The sequence below is a fragment of the Crinia signifera genome, chromosome 5 (assembly GCF_055691185.1).
Source record: "Crinia signifera chromosome 5, ASM5569118v1, whole genome shotgun sequence".
Taxonomy (NCBI): Eukaryota; Metazoa; Chordata; class Amphibia; order Anura; family Myobatrachidae; genus Crinia; species Crinia signifera.
The window spans coordinates 43,424,433-43,444,308 of record NC_139221.1 but is presented as its reverse complement, the minus strand read 5'-3'; the positions used below and the strand labels follow the sequence as shown (position 1 = coordinate 43,444,308).

Below are 19,876 nucleotides of genomic sequence, written 5' to 3'. Positions count from 1 at the left end.
TGTGTCGGGAAGTACATCCCGGCCATGACGTATATATACGTCAAATGTCGGGAAGGGGTTAATATAAGGACATGCATAAGGATCCGCATACCGCTAAGTACTGTCCATATTTCAAAATGAGAGGAATGGGTACTTATCAATGAAAAGCCTAATCAAGGGGTACAGGAGAGAAAAAAAGGTTGGGAACCACTGGTCTAAAAGATAATCTTTTTGACAATGACATATTTTTGGAGGTGAAACCTGGGTCTCAAGTTAATTCAGAACCTGGAAAATAAATTAATTATAATTATAATTATTAGCAAAGGTACAGCAAAATAGCTTAACTCAGACATGGCTTAGCTCTCATACGGAGTCCTAAACCGCTTCTTTTAACCTCTCTATCAGATGGGCAACAAGGCTGATTACCACTTTTACTATAGCTCTTTAACACAAAACGCTAATATATCCTTGTACATATGGATTATTCTCCAATCAGATAATTACTGTGGTTGCTAGGTGTTAGAGGCCACGCGAGCGACTTCCGCCTTTACCCGGCGGCCTCTAGACAGTGCGTCCCGGCTGTTGCTAAGCAGCCGGAAGGTCACAGCGACGGCGTTGCTAAGCGCCCAGGACGCAGCGTGCTGCCTCTTCCGCCTCTGCCGCAGCGGTTGCCTAGGCGGCGGGGGATGCCAGGTGGCCGTAGGCAGTAAGAGGTTCAGTGCTCAGCTGCACCATCTCTGTGTGTGATCAGACAGGCGCCCACGGATTGGTCTGCTGCCTTTTTAAACCAGTCGGGCAGGCTGGTCAGATGCTGGTTATAGTTCTGTGTCCAGCGTGTCCAGAGGGAAAACGGTCATCTGTCAGACCACACTTAGGTCGACAGTCATTAGGTCGACCCCGGAAGGTCGGAAGGTCGACAGGGTTAAAGGTCCACCTGGGTCAAGGTCGACTTGACTTAAGGTCGACATGGGCCAAGGTCGACATGGGTTTAGGTCGACAGTCCTTAGGTCGACATGATGTTTTCACTGTTTTTTGAGCCGACATGTGCCGACAGGCGGTATTTCGTGCCCTACCATCCACTAGGGCGTGGCGTGAGAATAAAATAGTGTGCCTCGCTACGCTCGGCACCGTGCCCGAATCATCGCGAGTGAAGCGAGCGATGCGAGGGGCTGCGGTTCAACTCCAACTGTGTCCATGTCGACTGTGTCGACATTCGGGTAAAAAAAACAGTGAAAAATTAATGTCAACCTAATGACTGTCGACCTAAACCCATGTCGACCTTGGCCCATGTTGACCTTAAGTCATGTCGACCTTGACCCATGTTGACCTTTAACCCTGTTGACCTTGGGGCCAGTCGACCTTCCGGGGTCGACCTAATGACTGTAAACCTAAGTCTGGTCTGACAGATGTACAAATTCCGTCCAGAGTGTTTCCGGTTCCTGGAGTTACTCCCGCTGCTTAGTCAGTCCTTGCTTCCTGTACTCAGCCATGTCATCCCAGCTCACCTGTATTCCTATTCTGGGATCGTGTCCTGCCTGTCTGTGCTGCGTTGTCCCGCCATTCCTCTGCTGTATTCCATCTCGCAGATAAGTTGGGGAGTTACCCGCTATTTCATTATTGGTGTGTTTTCAGTATTGCTTATTCCATCCCTGTGTATTGTTACACCTGTATTGCTTATTCCATCCCTGTGTATTGTTACACCTGTATTGCTTATTCCATCCCTGTGTATTGTTACACCTGTACCGCTTATTCCACCCCTGTGTATTGTTACACCTGTATTGCTTATTCCATCCCTGTGTATTGTTACACCTGTATTGCTTATTACATCCCTGTGTATTGTTACACCTGTACCGCTTATTCCATCCCTGTGTATTGTTACACCTGTATTTCTTATTACATCCTTGTATATTGTTACATCGGTATTGCTTATTACATCCTGGTGTATTATATTATCTATACTGCCCAAGGTACCGTCACCCCCTGGGGCCACGTTAGGCTCTCCTGTCAGTTGGGGGATCAGTGGCCCACTATTGTCTGTGTTAATTAGTCTGTCCTCTTGCTCCTGGTCTGTCTCCACGGATACGTTGTCCCACCTTAAGACCTGCCTGTAACGGAGTCTGGCCGGACCTAATTCGCCCTTACAGCCGGGACAGGTACAGGCAAAGCCTAGTTCTGCACGTATCCGTGGACGCTAGGCCAGGGCAATAGAGTTAGGGAGCGGGTCCACTGATACCTTCCTAACACTAGGGAGGCCAATCCCAGGTAATTTTATTCAATGCTGGGATTCGGAACACAAATCACGTCAATGCGTGAAATACGTCTGTATTTCACATTAAATTGGTACGAATATGACCATTCGTACCCATTCAATCTTAGTAAATTTCCACCTTAGTGTCTAATTGCCATTGCATTTGAGCGTTTTTCTGCAGATACAGTTGCAATTACATACAGAATTTAGACATGCTGTATATAATTTTAATCAACAACAACTACTTGTGTGTCTGATTAGCATACCGGCCTGCCTTCGCTCTCTCCCCTGTCATGCGCCTGAGTACCGCTGCGCGGCAGCAGCAGGAAGTGCCTGCTAGCGGCAGCAGCAGGAGAGCACGTGAGCTGAATGGCATATCGCTAGTGTACAGTACTGTGAGGCCTGCCATACTAGTCCACCAAACTGTCCCCCTGTCCCAATCCACCCAAGGCAGTGGAGGGTGCGTGCCAGTGGACAGTGTCGCAGATGGGGGGTGTCCGATGGCCCAGGGACCAGGTAAGCAGGGCCGGCAACAGAAATCTTGGGGCCCGAAACACTGATATCTCTAAGGGCCCCCCCCCAACACTGAATGCGGATTGTTATTACATTGCATATTGAATGTATTTTTTTTTTATTATTAGAAATAAACAGATAATTGATATTTACAATGCAATATAGGGAATGGTAGATGGGAGGGCACAACACTGTGCGTTGTGTGGTTTGGTGCGTTGCATGATGTCACTAAACTCATTAGTATGGGTAGCCAGACAGGTGATTAGGCAGCTATGATTACAGACCTGGGGCCAATTGTAATAGGGTGAGAGTTTCAGAAAGATTTTGGGAGAGTTTTCCCATGTTTTTTAAAGCAGCAATCATTTACACTGCAAAACCAGGTTGATTTTGCCATGTAATTGATTGCTGCTTTAAAAAACATGGGAAAACTCTCCCAAAATCTCTCACTTTCTGAGACTCTCACCCTATTACATTTGGCCCCTGGAGTCCCTCAAAGCCTTGGGGCCCCTCAATTGGTTGGGGCCCGGTACGAGTGTCCCCTTTGACCCCCCCCCCCCCTGTAGCCTGCCCTGCAGGTAAGAATGTAATAAGTTATCATAGATAAGAAAGTATTGCTTATACACACAAGTACAAAACTGAATTCATTTATTCCAGTATAAAACAGTATACAAACATAAAATAAGTACAAATTTATTTTTACAAGCATTAAAATAATGAAATGGACTATACCATACCCAACATTAAAGCTCAATTGCATTTATGTCCCATCTGAAATGTTCACATTATGTCCAGAAATTCTAAATGCTTCATACACTACAGTAATTATAGTAGCAGATATTATTGGATTCAGCGATTAAAGATGGCAATAGACTTGTGGAACTAGCACGGGAATATCCATCTGCATGAGAGGTCAGTTCTGCGTCAGACTTCCCATCATACTGGAGATATTGATCAAACTCATCCTTATCAATATCGCCCATTAAATGGGCGTGCTGAATGTGATCTGTTACGGTGATCTGCTGAGGATCAGCTGGGAAGAGTCTGTGCTCTGATTGTGCCACTTGCTGAGGTCTGCTTGAAGGCCCATAGTGTTGGGCATAATACAGCGATGTGGACGCCTCCTCCCTATTTCCATGCGCAGGTTGATCAGTCTGTGGCATCCGTCTCCCATACATGAAGTTTTCAGTATTATTCTGGTGGTAGATGCGATAGGAAGTATTGTAGGCGTAGGGCACCATGTGGTTTTCTACCTGGGTAGGTGGTGAGTAAGAAAGATGGGCATCTTGGGGCATCTGTGAGGTTGGCAAATTGTAGCTTTTGTAATAGTGTCCCACTGGGCGTTGTTCCTTGTAGTGGCTGTTCTGAGGCAGCTGGTAATGATCTGTGTAATCTGTGCTGAAGTTGTCCAGACACACCAGGGAGTCATTGCTCAACACAGAGGGGTGAGAATGCTCTGATGTTGGATAGTAAGAATCACCTGCCCTCTTCAGCCTGATCTCCTGCTTCCTCCTCCTGGGTCTGTACTTGTAGTCAGGGTGGTCCTGCATGTGCTGGACTCTCAGCCTCTCCGCTTCCTCCACAAATGGGCGCTTCTCAGCCAGTGGTAGAGACTTCCAGGTCCGCCCTGTAAGTCACAGAGAAACAAATATTAGGACAACTGAAAATACATGTGTCACTTCAATGAACAACAAAGCAATAAAAATCCATTTTAAATGCTGCTGCTAGGCTGATCTTCCTTGCAAGACGCTCATCGTCTGCTGATCCGCTCTGCCAGTCCCTATATTGGTTGCTTGTATCTTACCGTATTCAATATAAAATACTTCTACTCACATATAAAGCTATTAACTATACTGCACCAGCATATATCTCTCTACTTATCACAAAATATCTCCCATCTCGACCACTCCGCTCTGCACTAGACCTGTGTCTGTCTTCTACATGGATCGCTAGCTCCCATTCACTATTACAGGACTTTCATCGGGCTGCTCCCATCCTATGGAATGCCCTTCCACACACAATGACATTCTTCACTAGCCTCCAAACTTTCAAGCGTTCCCTGAAAACTCCCCTCTTCAGGCAAGCCTATCATATTTATGTACCACACGCATAACCCTCTGAGGCACTTATGTATTATATAGCTTCCCCTCTGGACTTGTAACTTGGTGGGACTGCTATGCTATTACTGGTGCCTGTCCTTGTGTTTCCCTCCTATATCCCTACAGATTGTAAGCTTGCAGCAGGGCCCTCCTACCTCCAAGTCTGTCTGTTGTTACCCAGTTTGTTTTATCACTGTCTACTATTGTAAAGCGCAACGGAATCTGCTGCGCTATATGAGAAACTGTAAATAAATAAATAACCAGAGATTGATACAATCTCATGGAAATTCATCTATAAAGGCCCATACACACTGGGCGATATTGAGCTGAAAGCAGCTAAGTTTTCTCATCTAAGCTGCTTTCAGCTCAGAAGCCGCCCAGCGGATGACAGATGGAGTGGATGGCTTTCCATAGCGTTCTTCTATGGAAAGTCATCCACCCCCAGGAAAATCGCTCAGAAGGGTGAAAATCGCTCAATGTGTATGCACTGAGCGATTTTCAGCCCAGTAATTTTTTTCTATCATCGCTGTCCATAGACGCTGGGCAAAATTGCCCAGTGTGTATGGACCTTAACATAGGGCCTAATTCAGGCCTGATTGATCGCAGGGCATATTTTGTTTGCAAAAGGACAAAACCATGCTGTATTGCTGGTGGGGCAAATGTAACATGTGCAGAGAGTTGGGTGAGTTTCTGTGCAGGGTAAATACTGGCTGCTATATTTTTATACTGCAATTTACATTTCAGTTTGAACACACCTCACCCAAATCTTATTCTCTCTGCACATGTTACATCTGCCCCACCTGCAGCGCAACATGTTTTTGTCCATTTACATACAACATGTTCCCTGCGATCAGGTCTGAATTAGTCCCATAATGCATTATTTTATAGCAATACTGCCATATAATATATCAAGATTTAATCATATGAATAGTGCAAGAAATGTATCTAAATAGAATACAAGTGCTACATGCGCTCATATTTAGTCAGAGTAATATACCGAATATCACAGATGTCACAATATCCCTCTCTGCCCACCGATCATCCACAGTACAGTACATCTACTAACTGCTCCTTATCCTCCTTATGCAGCCCACACACGCGCCGATGCCGGCGGTGCGATGCTGTACGATGGGGTGCGCGCTCCCGCGGCACCTCATCGTACAGTACAAAAAGTATGTGCTGCACATACTTTTTGTACTAGCTTTTTCTAGCACAGCATCGCATCGCATGCACATCGTATGCACAAGGCATACGATGCGATGCTGTGTGTGCTAGTTAAGCCCACAACGAACGCTGGAATCGGTGCGTGTGTGGGCTGCATTACACCACAACAGTCTCCCAAGTGCATCCTTACCCAGCATATTGCACAATAATCACCCAGTTACCACCCTTACTCCACTAGGGATCTCCATATCCCAGCAGTGTCCACCTTATCCACTCAAGTGTTCCCCTTATCCTAGGCAGGTAATCCCCTATTCCACATGGTGTCCCCCTATACCAGCCAGTAGTCACCTTTGTCCCACCCTTATCACATCAGTCTTCCCCATCATCCCAGCCCGGTGTCCCCAAGAATCCCAGCCAGGTGTCCCCGTTATACCAGCCTGGTGTCGCCAATTATCCCAGCCAGGTGTCCCTGTTATCCCAGCCTGATGTAGCCATGTCCCCCTCCTTACCAAGCATCTTGCTGAGCTCCGCATTATGCAGGTCCGGGTTCTGCTGGGCCAATCTCTTGCGCTCATCTTTAGCCCAGACCATGAAGGCGTTCATAGGACGGCGGATCCGGGCCTCGGCTTTCCCCCTGGGGTTGGCAGATCCTGAATCGCACTTCACCTTAGCCTTGCATATGGTGGTGAAGGTCTCCGTCCACTGGCACTGCCCCAGGCCAGGCATTATCATTGGCACTGAGCACTTGCCCATCTTTTGCTCGTCACTGGTGTATCCACCATCGTGGCTGCCCATGTTGATGTGCAGGAGCAGCTACTGTCCAGGGCAATGTCGCAGCTGCTGGTCACACGGGGACTAGTTGTGACTTGTGCTCAAACACCAGTGACATGCTCATCTATAAGAACAATGCCAGCCAATCAGCGCACTGGGCCGGGGTATTGTGATAAGGTGTGAAGTGTGTGGTCTGCCAGCACTTTAGCATTGGTGTGTGGTCAGCCAATACCTACAGCATTCAAGTTGTGCTGCAAGGTGTAATCTAGATTTTATGCAAATGAAACCACAGGCCAAAACCAACAGAGGCCACCATAAACTAAAATAAACTGCTATTTTATTGCTGCTCATGTAGCCTGTATAATAAGTATGAATGATCATTGTTCAAATGCAGATTGGATTTCCTCTAGTCTAGATAATATAGGGCTGTTGTGCAATTCAGTGTCACGTACCCTATGTTGATTACCTGGGGTCTATTTGGTTTTACCTTAAACGCAAGTCACCTTCATATGCATTTTTGACTATAATAATCTGGATAAATTTATAGATAACATTATACTGCTATTATACTAACATTTATACTGCTATTGTACTAACATTTATACTGCTATTGTACTAACATTATACTGCTATTATACTAACTATATTCTGCTATTATACTGCTAATATGCTAACATTAACTGCCATTATTCTAATATTTATACTGCTAATATACTAATATTTATACTGCTATAATAACATTATACTAACATTATACTAACATTTATACTAACATTGTACTAATATTTATACTGCTATTATACTAACATTATACAAATATTGTACTAACATTATACTGCTATTATACTAACATTATACTACTATTGTACTAACATTATACAGCTAGGTACTTGTTTCCTAGCATGGCGCCCCCGATGTCCATCTTACGGCATCTGATCGCATCGCATGCCATATAGCCGCATACGATGCATGCGATGCGATGCATTTTTTAATTGTACAAGCACCCTGATGGGTGCTTACAATGTTAAATGCACCCCCATGCCACCCCCACTATCAACGCAAAGGCGAAGGGCAAACCCGAAGTGTGGTGAGCGCAGCGAGCCCGTGAGGGGCGGCGGTACGTGTCCTCCAACCTTTTCATACCCCCACTATCCACGGCAGCGTGGAGTCAATCTTAGATAGTGTGGCGAGTGCAGCGAGCCACCGAGCCCGAAGCGTGGCGAGCGCACGCAAATTACTTTACATGTATTCTGCGGCCGCTCGCCACGCTTCGGGCTCGGTGGCTCGCTGCGCTTGCCACACTATCAACTCCATGCCGATGTGGATAGTGGGAGTATGAAAAGGTCAGAGGACACGTACCACCGCCCCTCGCGGGCTCGCTGCGCTCACCACGCTTCGTGGCGTTGACTATGGGGGGCCATTTAACATTGTAAGGACCCATTGTATGGCATACGATGTAATGTGATATTTTATTGTCCAATATCGCGTCGCATCGCAAACCATTGTATACCTTATTCAGCACAATGGTATACGATGCGATGGGCGCCGTGCTAGGAAACAAATACCTACTGCTATTATACTAACATTAACTGCCATCATTCTAAAATTTATACTGCTAATATACTAATATTTTTACTGCTACTATAACATTATATTGCAATTACACTAACATTATGCTACTGTTATAATAATATTGCTATTATACTAACCTTATATTGCTAATATACTAACTTTTATACTGCTGTTATATTAACACACTGCTATTATACTAACATACTGCTGTTATTCTAACATTATACTACTTTTATTTAAAATGTATAATGCTATTACAGTATACGTTACTGCTTACATTTATACTGCTGTTATACTAACATTATTTTGCTAATATACTAACATTTATACTGCTATTTATCATTGTGCAGATATTGAGCATTTTATATTAGTAAAACTTTAACAATTTGTCAAGCATAATGAGTTAGAATATATATTTTTATAATACAAGTGCTTTAAGATAGTTACACTATTCTGTTTACTTATACTTGTCTTCATGAGGTTATTTAGATGGACATTCATAAATTAGACTAAAAATTACCGCATCATAAATTAGACTAAAAATTACCGCAGCATTCGCATTTGTTTAGTAAACAAGAACTAATAAAAAGTACCTATATATCGCCAGTCACCATATTGTAGTATTTTTTAAAGAATTATATTTTACTTTTGGTTCTTTTATATAGCATTTTAATTGCATCATATGTATTCATAACATATTATAGTGATATATTACGGGTTATACTATACTAATAAAAACAGTCTCATTTGCCCTCACTTACTGCATGTAATGTCTGCAATGTGATAGAATCAGTGATCTTCTCTTATCAATATCTATTATCATTAGGAAGAAGTGTCAAATTATAAATATATATATTGTGCAATACAGATTATCGTTGGGATTTATGCAGTCTCCAAGGAGGTTATTCTGGTTGGTGCGTAAATTGCCAAATTCTTTCGGAGCGGTCCACACGCCACGCTGTGCGGACATGGTACGAAGAAACGCCCACCGGTCCTCCGCATTCGGACAGACTCACACTTTAAGAAGAGGGCGTGTTTACGGACGACATCCAAACCATGCGTGTGCGGTGTACACACACATATTCTGCACGGTCTTACAGCGTTTGCACGGTCTTACCGCGTCAGAACGGACGGGAACCTGCCTTTCAGCATATATTTGTGTGTTTAGTAATGGTCCATTTAAGCTGCAATAGTTCCAATTGAAGCAATGACAAGAGTGTTATTAATGAATAATGAGTAAAGGAGTGGATTGTATTGTGTTCAGCTGACATTGGTTCAGGTACGCCCGTACTGATTGGGCGTTCCGAATGCCTAGCGCATGACCGAGTGGTGTCCGCAAAGCAATACTTGCTTATGAAGACCGCATATTTCCTTCCTTGTTGTTCGTGTGCAGTCGGTGTGCCGTCCGAATGTACACGTAACAGAATTAGTGCACTCCCTCGTGTACGCCCATGTTAACGCCCAGTTTAGCCCACTTTGAAACTACGCCCCTGTGTACTTCCGAATGACGCCCATAACACGCCCATATCTCCCGAGTGAATGCGGTGCACATTTCTGTACGATATTAGTACGGAGACCTTGCGTGGCACATGCGCATAGTGTTGCCCACGCATGCGCAGACGGCTAAAAAACGCCATCCGAAAGAGTTCGGGAAAGTACGCATCGACCAGAATAAGGCCCCAAGTGCCTCTCTTTTGGACATTTGAATTTTCTCTGTTATGGCAACGGGGCAGTTGGAATTATAGTGCCGGCTTAATACAGAATATATATATATATAATATATATATATATATATATATATATATATAAAATTAATATAAGCAGGGTATCTTGTGTTCCTTCTGATACAGAGTAATTGTTTCAAAACTGTTACATTATTATAACTTTTATTAAATAGATAGAGATGTGTTTTAATTGTTTTCGTTAACAAAATCACAAAATCATCAAAGGGCAAGTGATAGTGAATGGAGATAATTATTTGCTTTAGTGGCGATATTAAAATACAATGTGAAGATATGTGGTGGTCTCCTTATCAGGACACCCCTCAGATCCAAGACATGGAGAAATAATTGTGTTTACCGGCTGGACAGTGTTTGTGTAGTCAACAGACTTAAAAAGGAAGGGACTTCATTAAGGGAGATAGGGGCTTAGGCTGGCAGAGAGACCTGTGTGCCAGGTTACATTGGTGGGATGTGAGAGGAGACCGAAACCGGCCCTGTCTGCTCTCACATACCCCGATACCAGCCATTCTTCACCTCTGAGGAGCAGACACATTGTGACACCTCAGGTCCTCAGTAGAGGTCCCTCCCTAGAGGCTCCTGTCAGGGCCAAGCTCCCAAGTGTGAGAAATAATAAAGGAGTCGTCCAGCCCCGACCTCAGGGCATTAACATAATTATTAGGACCCATTAAAAGCTCTAAACACATTTTAATAACTTTTCTTCTGCCGCAAGGTGACAGCTACAGATCTGCTGCTGGGGCAGCAGAGACCCAATCCACAAAGACTGGATAACAAAGCAGCAAGTGTCAACCGAAACTGCCAGTAATATGCTCAGTGCTGGGAGACTGACCCAGTGCCAGGCCTGTAGGAGGAACCCAAAACAATCCCACTAAAACTCCATATACACATCTTTTTTATGCTAGCATATTATATATATATATATATATATATATATATATATATATATCCTTCCTGATGTCTGATTATTAGGTAATCTGTATAAATATATATACCAGCATGCCTGCGTATTAGATATAACATATTTTAACTTTACTAGTATATACCTCACTGTATTCAGTGACTCAAATACATTTCCTACAGCTGTTCTAATGACTGGATACTGAACTGTATATTATATCAATACCTCTATGACAGGACACTGAGACTGTAATCTCAATCCATAGCCCGACATCTGTCCAGGTCACATAACACTAGGACTCACATACTATCTATACCTCTAGGTATATTTTCTGGTTATAGGGCGCTTGAACTGTATTTTATATTATTATATCTATACATCTAAGTACATTCCTATATATGTCCTGGTGAAAGGACACAGGGACTACGGGGGTTATTCTGATTCACTCGGAAAGGCACAATCACTCTCTAATGGACAAAACCATATGCACTCAGGGCCGGATTATAATGGGGGCACCAGGGGTCAGTACCCCTGGTGCCCCCTCTAGCTAGAGGCCCCCTGTGGTTGGCATGTATTTAAATAAATAAAAAATATATTTTTTTTAGCTAAAGATTTTGTGCATTGGAGTGGGGTAGTGCTGCAGCTTCACCTATCTGCCAATGTGACAATGATTAATGGTGCTGAGCATCGGGAGCCAAGGCACACTGATTGCACAAGTATGCAGTGCATTACTGAGAGTCCTATGACACTTTGCACTAGAGGGCAGAGGCTGAGACATTTGTGCTGAGCTCTGATTGGTGGAGCTCATTACATGCTTCTCAGGCCCATGGAGAACAGCAGCAGCAGCCTAGTCATGGGAGGGTTTTTAATCAGAGGCAGCACTGGGACTGTGAGGTCTCCTACAGAGTAAGGTGCAGAGGGACACAGGCTTTTCGTGTGGTATGTATATGTGTATATATATATATATATATATATCCTCTGCAGTTACCCATTGACCAAGGTTATATTGCCTTTACTCTGTGTATTGACAGTGTTATATTCTCCCATGCAGTTTGCGGCCAGTAATGACAAGTGCAAGGGGGCCCCCCTGTCTAAAGTTCCCCGGGCCCCCCGAAGGCTTAATCTGGCACTGTATGCACTGCAGGTGGGGCTGATGTAACATGTGCAGAGAGAGTTAGATTTGGGTGGGTGGTGTACTTCAAACTGATATCTATATTGCAGTGTAAAAATAAAGCAGCCCATATTCTGACTACACATAAACAAAATAACGCACCCGATTCTACCTCTCTCTGCACGTTACATCTGCCCCACCTGCAGTGCATATGGTTTTGTACTTTAGAGAGTGATTGTGCCTTTCCGAGTAAATCAGAATAACCCCCCATGTCTATACGTCATATAACATTCTTGTGTCCTACTGACAGTACATTCGGATAGTACACTGGGACTGTATGTTATATCTATACCTCTAAGTACATTCCTATATCTGTCCTGGTGATAGCACACTGGGACTGTCTGTTATATCTATACCTCTAAGTACATATCTACATCTGTCCTGGTGACAGGACACTGGGACTGTATGTTATATCTATACCTCTAAGTACATTCCTATATCTGTCCTGGTGATAGCACACTGGGACTGTATGTTATATCTATACCTCTAAGTACATTCCTATATATGTCCCAGTAATAGTACAGTGGTTCCCAAACCTGGTCGTCAGGACCCCCCAACAGTGCATGTTTTCCAGGTCTCCACACAGAATCACAAGTGACATAATTAGCTCCACCTGTGGATCATTTAAAATGTGTCTGAATAATGAGTGCACCTGCACGGTTACCTGGAAAACGTGCACTGTTGGGAGTACTTGAGGACCAGGGTTGGGAATCACTATAATAGAACATTGGGACTGTATTCTATATCTATACCTCTAAGTATATCCCTATATCTGTCCTGGTGATAGTACAATGGGACTGTATATTATATCTATACCACTAAGTACATTCCTATATCTGTCCTGGTGATAGTACACTGGGACTGTATGCTATATCTATACCTCTAAGTATATCCCTATATCTGTCCTGGTAATAGTACACTGGGACTGTATATTATATCTATACCTCTAAGTACATTCCTATATCTGTCCTGGTGATAGTACACTGGGACTGTATTCTATATCTATACCTCTAAGTACATTCCTATATCTGTCCTGGTGATAGTACACTGGGACTGTATATTATATCTATACCTCTAAGTATATCCCTATATCTGTCCTGGTAATAATACACTGGGACTGTATGCTATATCTATACCTCTAAGTACATTTCTATATCTGTCCTGGTAATAGTACACTGGGACTGTATATTATATCTATACCTCTAAGTACATCCCTATATCTGTCCTGGTGATAGTACACTGGGACTGTATATTATATCTATACCTCTAAGTACATTCCTATATCTGTCCTGGTAATAGTACATTGGGACTGTATGTTATATCTATACCTCTAAGTACATTTCTATATCTGTCCTGGTGATAGTACACTGGGACTATATATTATATCTATACCTCTAAGTACATTCCTATATCTGTCCTGGTAATAGTACACTGGGACTGTATATTATATCTATACCTCTAAGTACATTCCTATATCTGTCCTGGTAATAGTACATTGGGACTGTATTATATCTATACCTTAAAAGCATTAAATAAGTACACATTTATTTTACAAGCTTTAAAATAATTTAATGGACTATACCATACCAAACATTGAAGCTCAATTGCATTTATGCCCCATCTGAAATGTTCACATACTGGTCCTTATTCAGATCTGATCGCAGTACAAATTTGTTTGGAAAATGGGCAAAACCATGTGCACTGCAGGTGGGGCAGATGTTACATGTGCAGAGAGAGTTAAATTTGGGTGGGGTGCGTTGAAACTGACATCTAAATTGCAGTGTAAAAATAAAGCAGCCAGTATTTACCCTGCACAGAAACAAAATAACTCACACAAATGTAACTCTCTCTGCACATGTTACATCTGCCCCACCTGCAGTGCACATGGTTTTGCCCATTTTCGAAACAAATTTGTACTGCGATCGGATCTGAATAAAGGCCAATGTCCAGAAATTCTAAATGCTTCATACACTACAGTAATTATAGTAGCAGATATTACTGGATTCAGCGATTAAAGATGGCAATAGGCTTGTGGCACTAGCACGGGAATATCCATCCGTATGAGAGGTCAGTTCTGCGTCAGACTTCCCATCATACTGGAGATATTGATCAAACTCATCCTTATCAATATCGCCGATTAAATGGGCTTGCTGAATGTGATCTGTTACGGTGATCTGCTGAGGATCAGCTGGGAAGAGTCTGTGCTCTGATTGTGCCACTTGCTGAGGTCTGCTTGAAGGCCCATAGTGTTGGGCATAATACAGCGATGTGGACACCTCCTCCCTATTTCCATGCGCAGTTTGATCAGTCTGTGGCATCGGTCTCCCATACATGGAGTTTTCAGTATTATTCTGGTGGTAGATGCGATAGGAAGTATTGTAGGCGTAGGGCACCATGTGGTTTTCTACCTGGGTAGGTGGTGAGTAAGAAAGATGGGCATCTTGGGGCATCTGTGAGGTTGGCAAATTGTAGCTTTTGTAATAGTGTCCCACTGGGCGTTGTTCCTTGTAGTGACCGTTCTGAGGCAGCTGGTGATGATCTGTGTAATCTGTGCTGAAGTTGTCCACACACACCAGGGAGTCATTGCTCAACACAGAAGGGTGAGACTGCTCTGATGTTGGATAGTAAGAATCACCTGCCCTCTTCAGCCTGATCTCCTGCTTCCTCCTCCTGGGTCTGTACTTGTAGTCAGGGTGGTCCTGCATGTGCTGGACTCTCAGCCTCTCCGCTTCCTCCACAAATGGGCGCTTCTCAGCCAGTGGTAGAGACTTCCAGGTCTGCCCTGTAAGTCACAGAGAAACAAATATTAGGACAACTGAAAATACATGTGTCACTTCAATGAACCAGAGATTGATACAATCTCATGAAAACTCATCTATAAAGGCCCATACACACTGGGCGATATTGAGCTGAAAGCAGTCAGTTTTCTCGTCTGAGCTGCTTTCAGCTCAAAAGCCGCCCAGCGGATGACAGATGGGGTGGATGGCTTTCCATAGCGTTCTGCGGGAAAATTGCTCAGAAGGGTGACAATCGCTTAATGTGTATGCACTGAGCAATTTTCAGCCCAGCGATTTTTTTCTATCATCGCTGTCCATACACGCTGGGCAAAATTGCCCAGTGTGTATGGACCTTAACATAGGGCCTAATTCAGGCCTCATTGATCGCAGGGCATATGTTGTTTGCAAAAGGACAAAACCATGCTGCACTGCAGATGGGGCAAATGTAACATGTGCAGAGAGATAGAGTTGGGTGAGTTTCTGTGCTGGGTAAATACTGTCTACTATATTTTTACACTGCAATTTATATTTCAGTTTGAACACACCTCACCCAAATCTTACTCTCTCTGCACATGTTACATCTGCCCCACCTGCAGCGCAACATGTTTTTGTCCATTTATATACAAAATGTTCCCTGCAATCAGGTCTGAATTAGTCTCATATTTAGTCAGTTATTAAACAGAGTAATATACAGAATATCACAGATGTCACAATATCCCTCTCTGCCCACCGATCATCCACAGTACAGTACATCTACTAACTGCTCCTTATCCTCCTTACACCACAACGGTCTCCCAAGTGCATCCTTACCCAGCATTTTACACAATAATCACCCAGTTACCACCCTTACTCCAATAGGGATCTCCATATCCAAGCAGTGTCCACCTTATACACTCAAGTGTTCCCCTTAACCTAGGCAGGTAATTCCCTATTCCACATGGTGTCCCCCTATACCAGCCAGTAGTCACCTTTGTCCCACCCTTATCACATCAGTCTTCCCCATCATCCCAGCCCGGTGTCCTCAATTATCCCAGCCAGGTGTCCCCCGTTATCCCAGCCTGGTGTCGCCAATTATCCCAGCCAGGTGTCCCCGTTATCCCAGCCTGGTGTAGCCATGTCCCCCTCCTTACCAAGCATCTTGCTGAGCTCCGCATTGTGCAGGTCCGGGTTCTGCTGGGCCAGTCTCTTGCGCTCATCTTTAGCCCAGACCATGAAGGCATTCATAGGACGGCGGATCCGGGCCTCGACTTTCCCCCTGGGATTGGAAGATCCTGAATCACACTTCACTTTAGCCTTGCATATGGTGGGGAAGGTCTCCGTCCACTGGCACTGCCCCAGGCTGGGCATCATCATTGGCACTGAGCACTTGCCCATCTTTTGCTCGTCACTGGTGTATCCACCATCGGGGCTGCCCATGTTGATGTGTGGAGAGGAGTCTCAGCTACTGTCCAGGGCAATGTCGCAGCTGCTGGTCACACGGGGACTAGTTGTGACTTGTTGTGCTCAAACACTGATGAGATGCTCATCTATAAGAACAGTGCCAGCCAATCAGTGCACTGGACAGGGGTATTGTGATAAGGTGTGAAGTGTGTGGTCTGCCAGCATTGGTGTGTGGTCAGCCAATACCCCCAGCATTCAAGTTGTGCTGCAAGGTGTAATCTACATTTTATGCAAATGAAACCACAGGCCAAAACCAACAGAGGCCACCATAAACTAAAATAAACTGCTATTTTATTGCTGCTCATGTAGCCTGTATAATAATAATTAATGATCATTGTTCAAATGCAGATTGGATTTCCTCTAGTCTAGATAATATAGGGCTGTTGTGCAATTCAGTGTCACGTACCCTATGTTGATTACCTGGGTTCTATTTAGTTTTACTTTAAACGCAATTCACCTTCATATGCATTTCTGACTATAATAATCTGGATAAATTTATAGCTAACATTTTACTGCTATTACACTTACATTTATACTGCTATTGTACTAACATTATACTGCTATTATACTAACTCTATACTGCTATTGTACTAACATTATACTGCTATTATACTAACTATATACTGCTATTATGCTAAAATTAACTGCCATTATTCTAATATTTATACTGCTAATATACTAATATTTATACTGCTATTGTACTAATATTATACTGCTATTATACTAACATTATACTGCTAATATACTAATATTTTTACTGCTATAATAACATTATACTGCAATTATACTAATACTTATATTGCTATTACAATAACATTATGCTACTATTAATATAATATTGCTATTATACTAAATTTATTATTTATTTATTAGCAGTTTCTTATATAGCGCATACATATTCCGCAGCGCTTTACAGAGGATATTTGAACATTCATATCAGTCCCTGCCCCAGTGGAGCTTACAATCTATATTCCCTACCACATGTACACGCACACACAGACATTCTAGGGTGAATTTTGTTGGGAGCCAATTAGCCTACCTGTATATTTTTGGATTGTGGGAGGAAACCGGAGTACCCGGAGGAAACCCACGCAAGTACGGGGAGAATATACAAACTCCACACAGTTAGAGCCATGGTGGGAATCGAACCCATTACCTCAGTGCTGTGAGGCAGTAATGCTAACCATTACACCATCCATACTGCCCCAATATACTGCCTTATACTGTTAATATACTAACTTTTATACTGCTGTTATACTAACACACTTCTATTATACTAACAATTTACTACTTTTATTTAAAATGTATACCTCTATTACAGTATACATTACTGCTTACATTTATACTGCTGTTATACTAAAATTATTTTGCTAATATACTAACATTTATACTGCTATTATACTAACATTATACTGCTATTTATCATTGTGCAGATATTGAGCATTTTATATTAGTAAAACTTTAACAATTTCTCAAGCATAATCAGTTAGAATATATATTTTTATAATACAAGTGCTTGAAGATAGTTACACTATTCTGTTTACTTATACTTGTCTTCATGATGTTATTTAGACATTCATAAATTAGACTAAAAATTACCGCAGCATTCGCATTTGTTTAGTAAACAAGAACAAATAAAAAGTACCTATATATCGCCAGTCACCATATTGTAGTATTTTTTGAAGAATTATATTTTACATTTGGTTTTGTAATATAGCATTTTAATTGCATCATATGTATTCATAACATATTATAGTGATATATTATGGGTTATACTCAGGGGCGGATTGGCCCACCGGGAAACCGGGTAATATCCCGGTGGGCCGGTACATAAGTGACCAAAACAGGCCGCCCGCCTCCATGGCTGGGCCGCGGACCGCTCGACTACAGCGTTAGCGGCCGCAGCCGCGGCCGCAGCATCATATGCCACAACAAATATGGCCGCGGCTGTCTGCGGCACTGTGAGATTTAAAGATGGCCGCGGGAGGGCTTCTGCGCATGCGCAGCTCCACGCAGCTCCTCCCGCGGCTCTTATGCAGAGGACGAGGTGGCCAGAAATTCGATCGCGGGTGCGCGGGTGACGTCACCGCGCACCCGGCCACTGAGTACACTTCAAAGACTCAGCGCCTAGAATTGCGAGTGGCTGCAGCGTGGGTGGGCCGGCTGAGACAGATGACTGACGGCTGCTCTGAAGAGGGGGAAGGCGGAAGCAGCATAAAGTGTAAGGGACTGTCATCTTTTTCATTGGATTTGGCCTCTGTTTAAATTTTTTTTTTTTATTTATATATCTGGGTTTAATATATATGTATATGTACTGCATGTGGGAGGGGGGTTCATTTTGCTGTTATTATGCGGAGGGGGTGTGTGTGATGGGGTCTCTTCACACGTGTAAGTGCTTATAAGTTGCTGCATGTGATGAAGTTTTGTGCCCCCCTTATGTGTGTGTATATATATTTTTTTTAAAGGAGCACAAAACTCCATCACAGGCAGCAACTATAGGTGCCCATACACGCACCGATCCTGGCGGTGTGACGCTATACGATGAGATGCCCGTTCCGTGGCACCTCATCGCACAGTACAAAAAGTATGTGCTACACATACTTTTTGTACTGTCATTTTATCGCATTGCATTGCATGCACTAGGCATGCAATGCGATGGATGCTAGTTTAGCCCAGAACGCCGGGATCGGTGCGTGTATGGGCACCTTTACACTTGTGAAGAGACCCCCCCCCCCCGCATAACAGCATATAGACCCCCCCTGGATTCTGTTCTTCTCTCGACCCTCAGAAGCAGGGCATCATGGTGTGTGGTATATGTATAATGAGCATCACGGTGTGTGGTATATGTATAATGAGCATCACAGTGTTTGGCATATGTATAATGGCATCAGGGTGTGCGGCATATGTATAATGGGCATCACGGTGTGTGGTATATGTATAATGGCATCAGGGTGTGCGGCATATGTATAATGGGCATCACGGTGTGTGGTATATGTATAATGAGCATCACGGTGTTTGGCATATGTATAATGGCATCAGGGTGTGCGGCATATGTATAATGGGCATCACGGTGTGTGGCATATGTATAATGGAGCATCACGGTGTGTGGCATATGTATAATGGGCATCACGGTGTGTGGCATATGTATAATGGAGCATCACGATGTGGGGCATATGTATAATGGAGCATCACGTGTGTGGCATATGTGTAATGCGCATCACGGTGTGTGGCATATGTGTAATGGGCATCTCTGTGTGTGGCATATGTATAATAGGCATCACGGTGTGTGGCATATGTATAATGGGCATCACGGTGTGTGGCATATGTATAATGGAGCATCACGGTGTGTGGCATATGTATAATGGGCATCACGGTGTGTGGCATATGTATAATGGGCATCACGGTGTGTTGCATATGTATAATGGCATCACGGTGTGTGGCATATGTATAATGGAGCATCACGGTGTGAGGCATATGTGTAATGGCATCACGGTGTGTGGCATATGTA

General features: G+C 43.5%; 2 protein-coding genes across 2 annotated transcripts; both read right to left on the bottom strand.

Moving 5' to 3' along the window:
* Nucleotides 1–3,546: 3,546 nt before the first annotated feature.
* LOC146005689 (transcription factor Sox-17-alpha-A-like) lies at nucleotides 3,547–6,795 on the bottom strand. The gene is made up of 2 exons (XM_083145114.1): nucleotides 6,510–6,795; nucleotides 3,547–4,364 (listed from the first exon to the last, which is right to left on the bottom strand). Exons 1-2 carry the CDS (start codon nucleotides 6,793–6,795, stop codon nucleotides 3,547–3,549), a joined length of 1,104 nt encoding a protein of 367 aa, XP_083001240.1.
* Nucleotides 6,796–14,057: 7,262 nt separating this feature from the next.
* Nucleotides 14,058–16,406, bottom strand: LOC146079433 (transcription factor Sox-17-alpha-like). The gene is made up of 2 exons (XM_083186215.1): nucleotides 16,059–16,406; nucleotides 14,058–14,933 (listed from the first exon to the last, which is right to left on the bottom strand). The coding sequence occupies exons 1-2, from the start codon at nucleotides 16,342–16,344 to the stop codon at nucleotides 14,116–14,118; spliced, it is 1,104 nt and encodes a 367-aa protein (XP_083042341.1). The 5' UTR covers nucleotides 16,345–16,406; the 3' UTR covers nucleotides 14,058–14,115.
* Nucleotides 16,407–19,876: the final 3,470 nt, after the last annotated feature.

Coding starts and splice junctions, on each gene's coding strand:
- LOC146005689 (XM_083145114.1), bottom strand. CDS start 6,795: ATGGGCAGCCACGATGGTGGATACACCAGTGACGAGCAAAAGATGGGC. Junction 4,365..6,509: donor GGAGCTCAGCAAGATGCTTG/GTAAGGAGGGGG, acceptor TGTGACTTACAG/GGCGGACCTGGAAGTCTCTA.
- LOC146079433 (XM_083186215.1), bottom strand. CDS start 16,344: ATGGGCAGCCCCGATGGTGGATACACCAGTGACGAGCAAAAGATGGGC. Junction 14,934..16,058: donor GGAGCTCAGCAAGATGCTTG/GTAAGGAGGGGG, acceptor TGTGACTTACAG/GGCAGACCTGGAAGTCTCTA.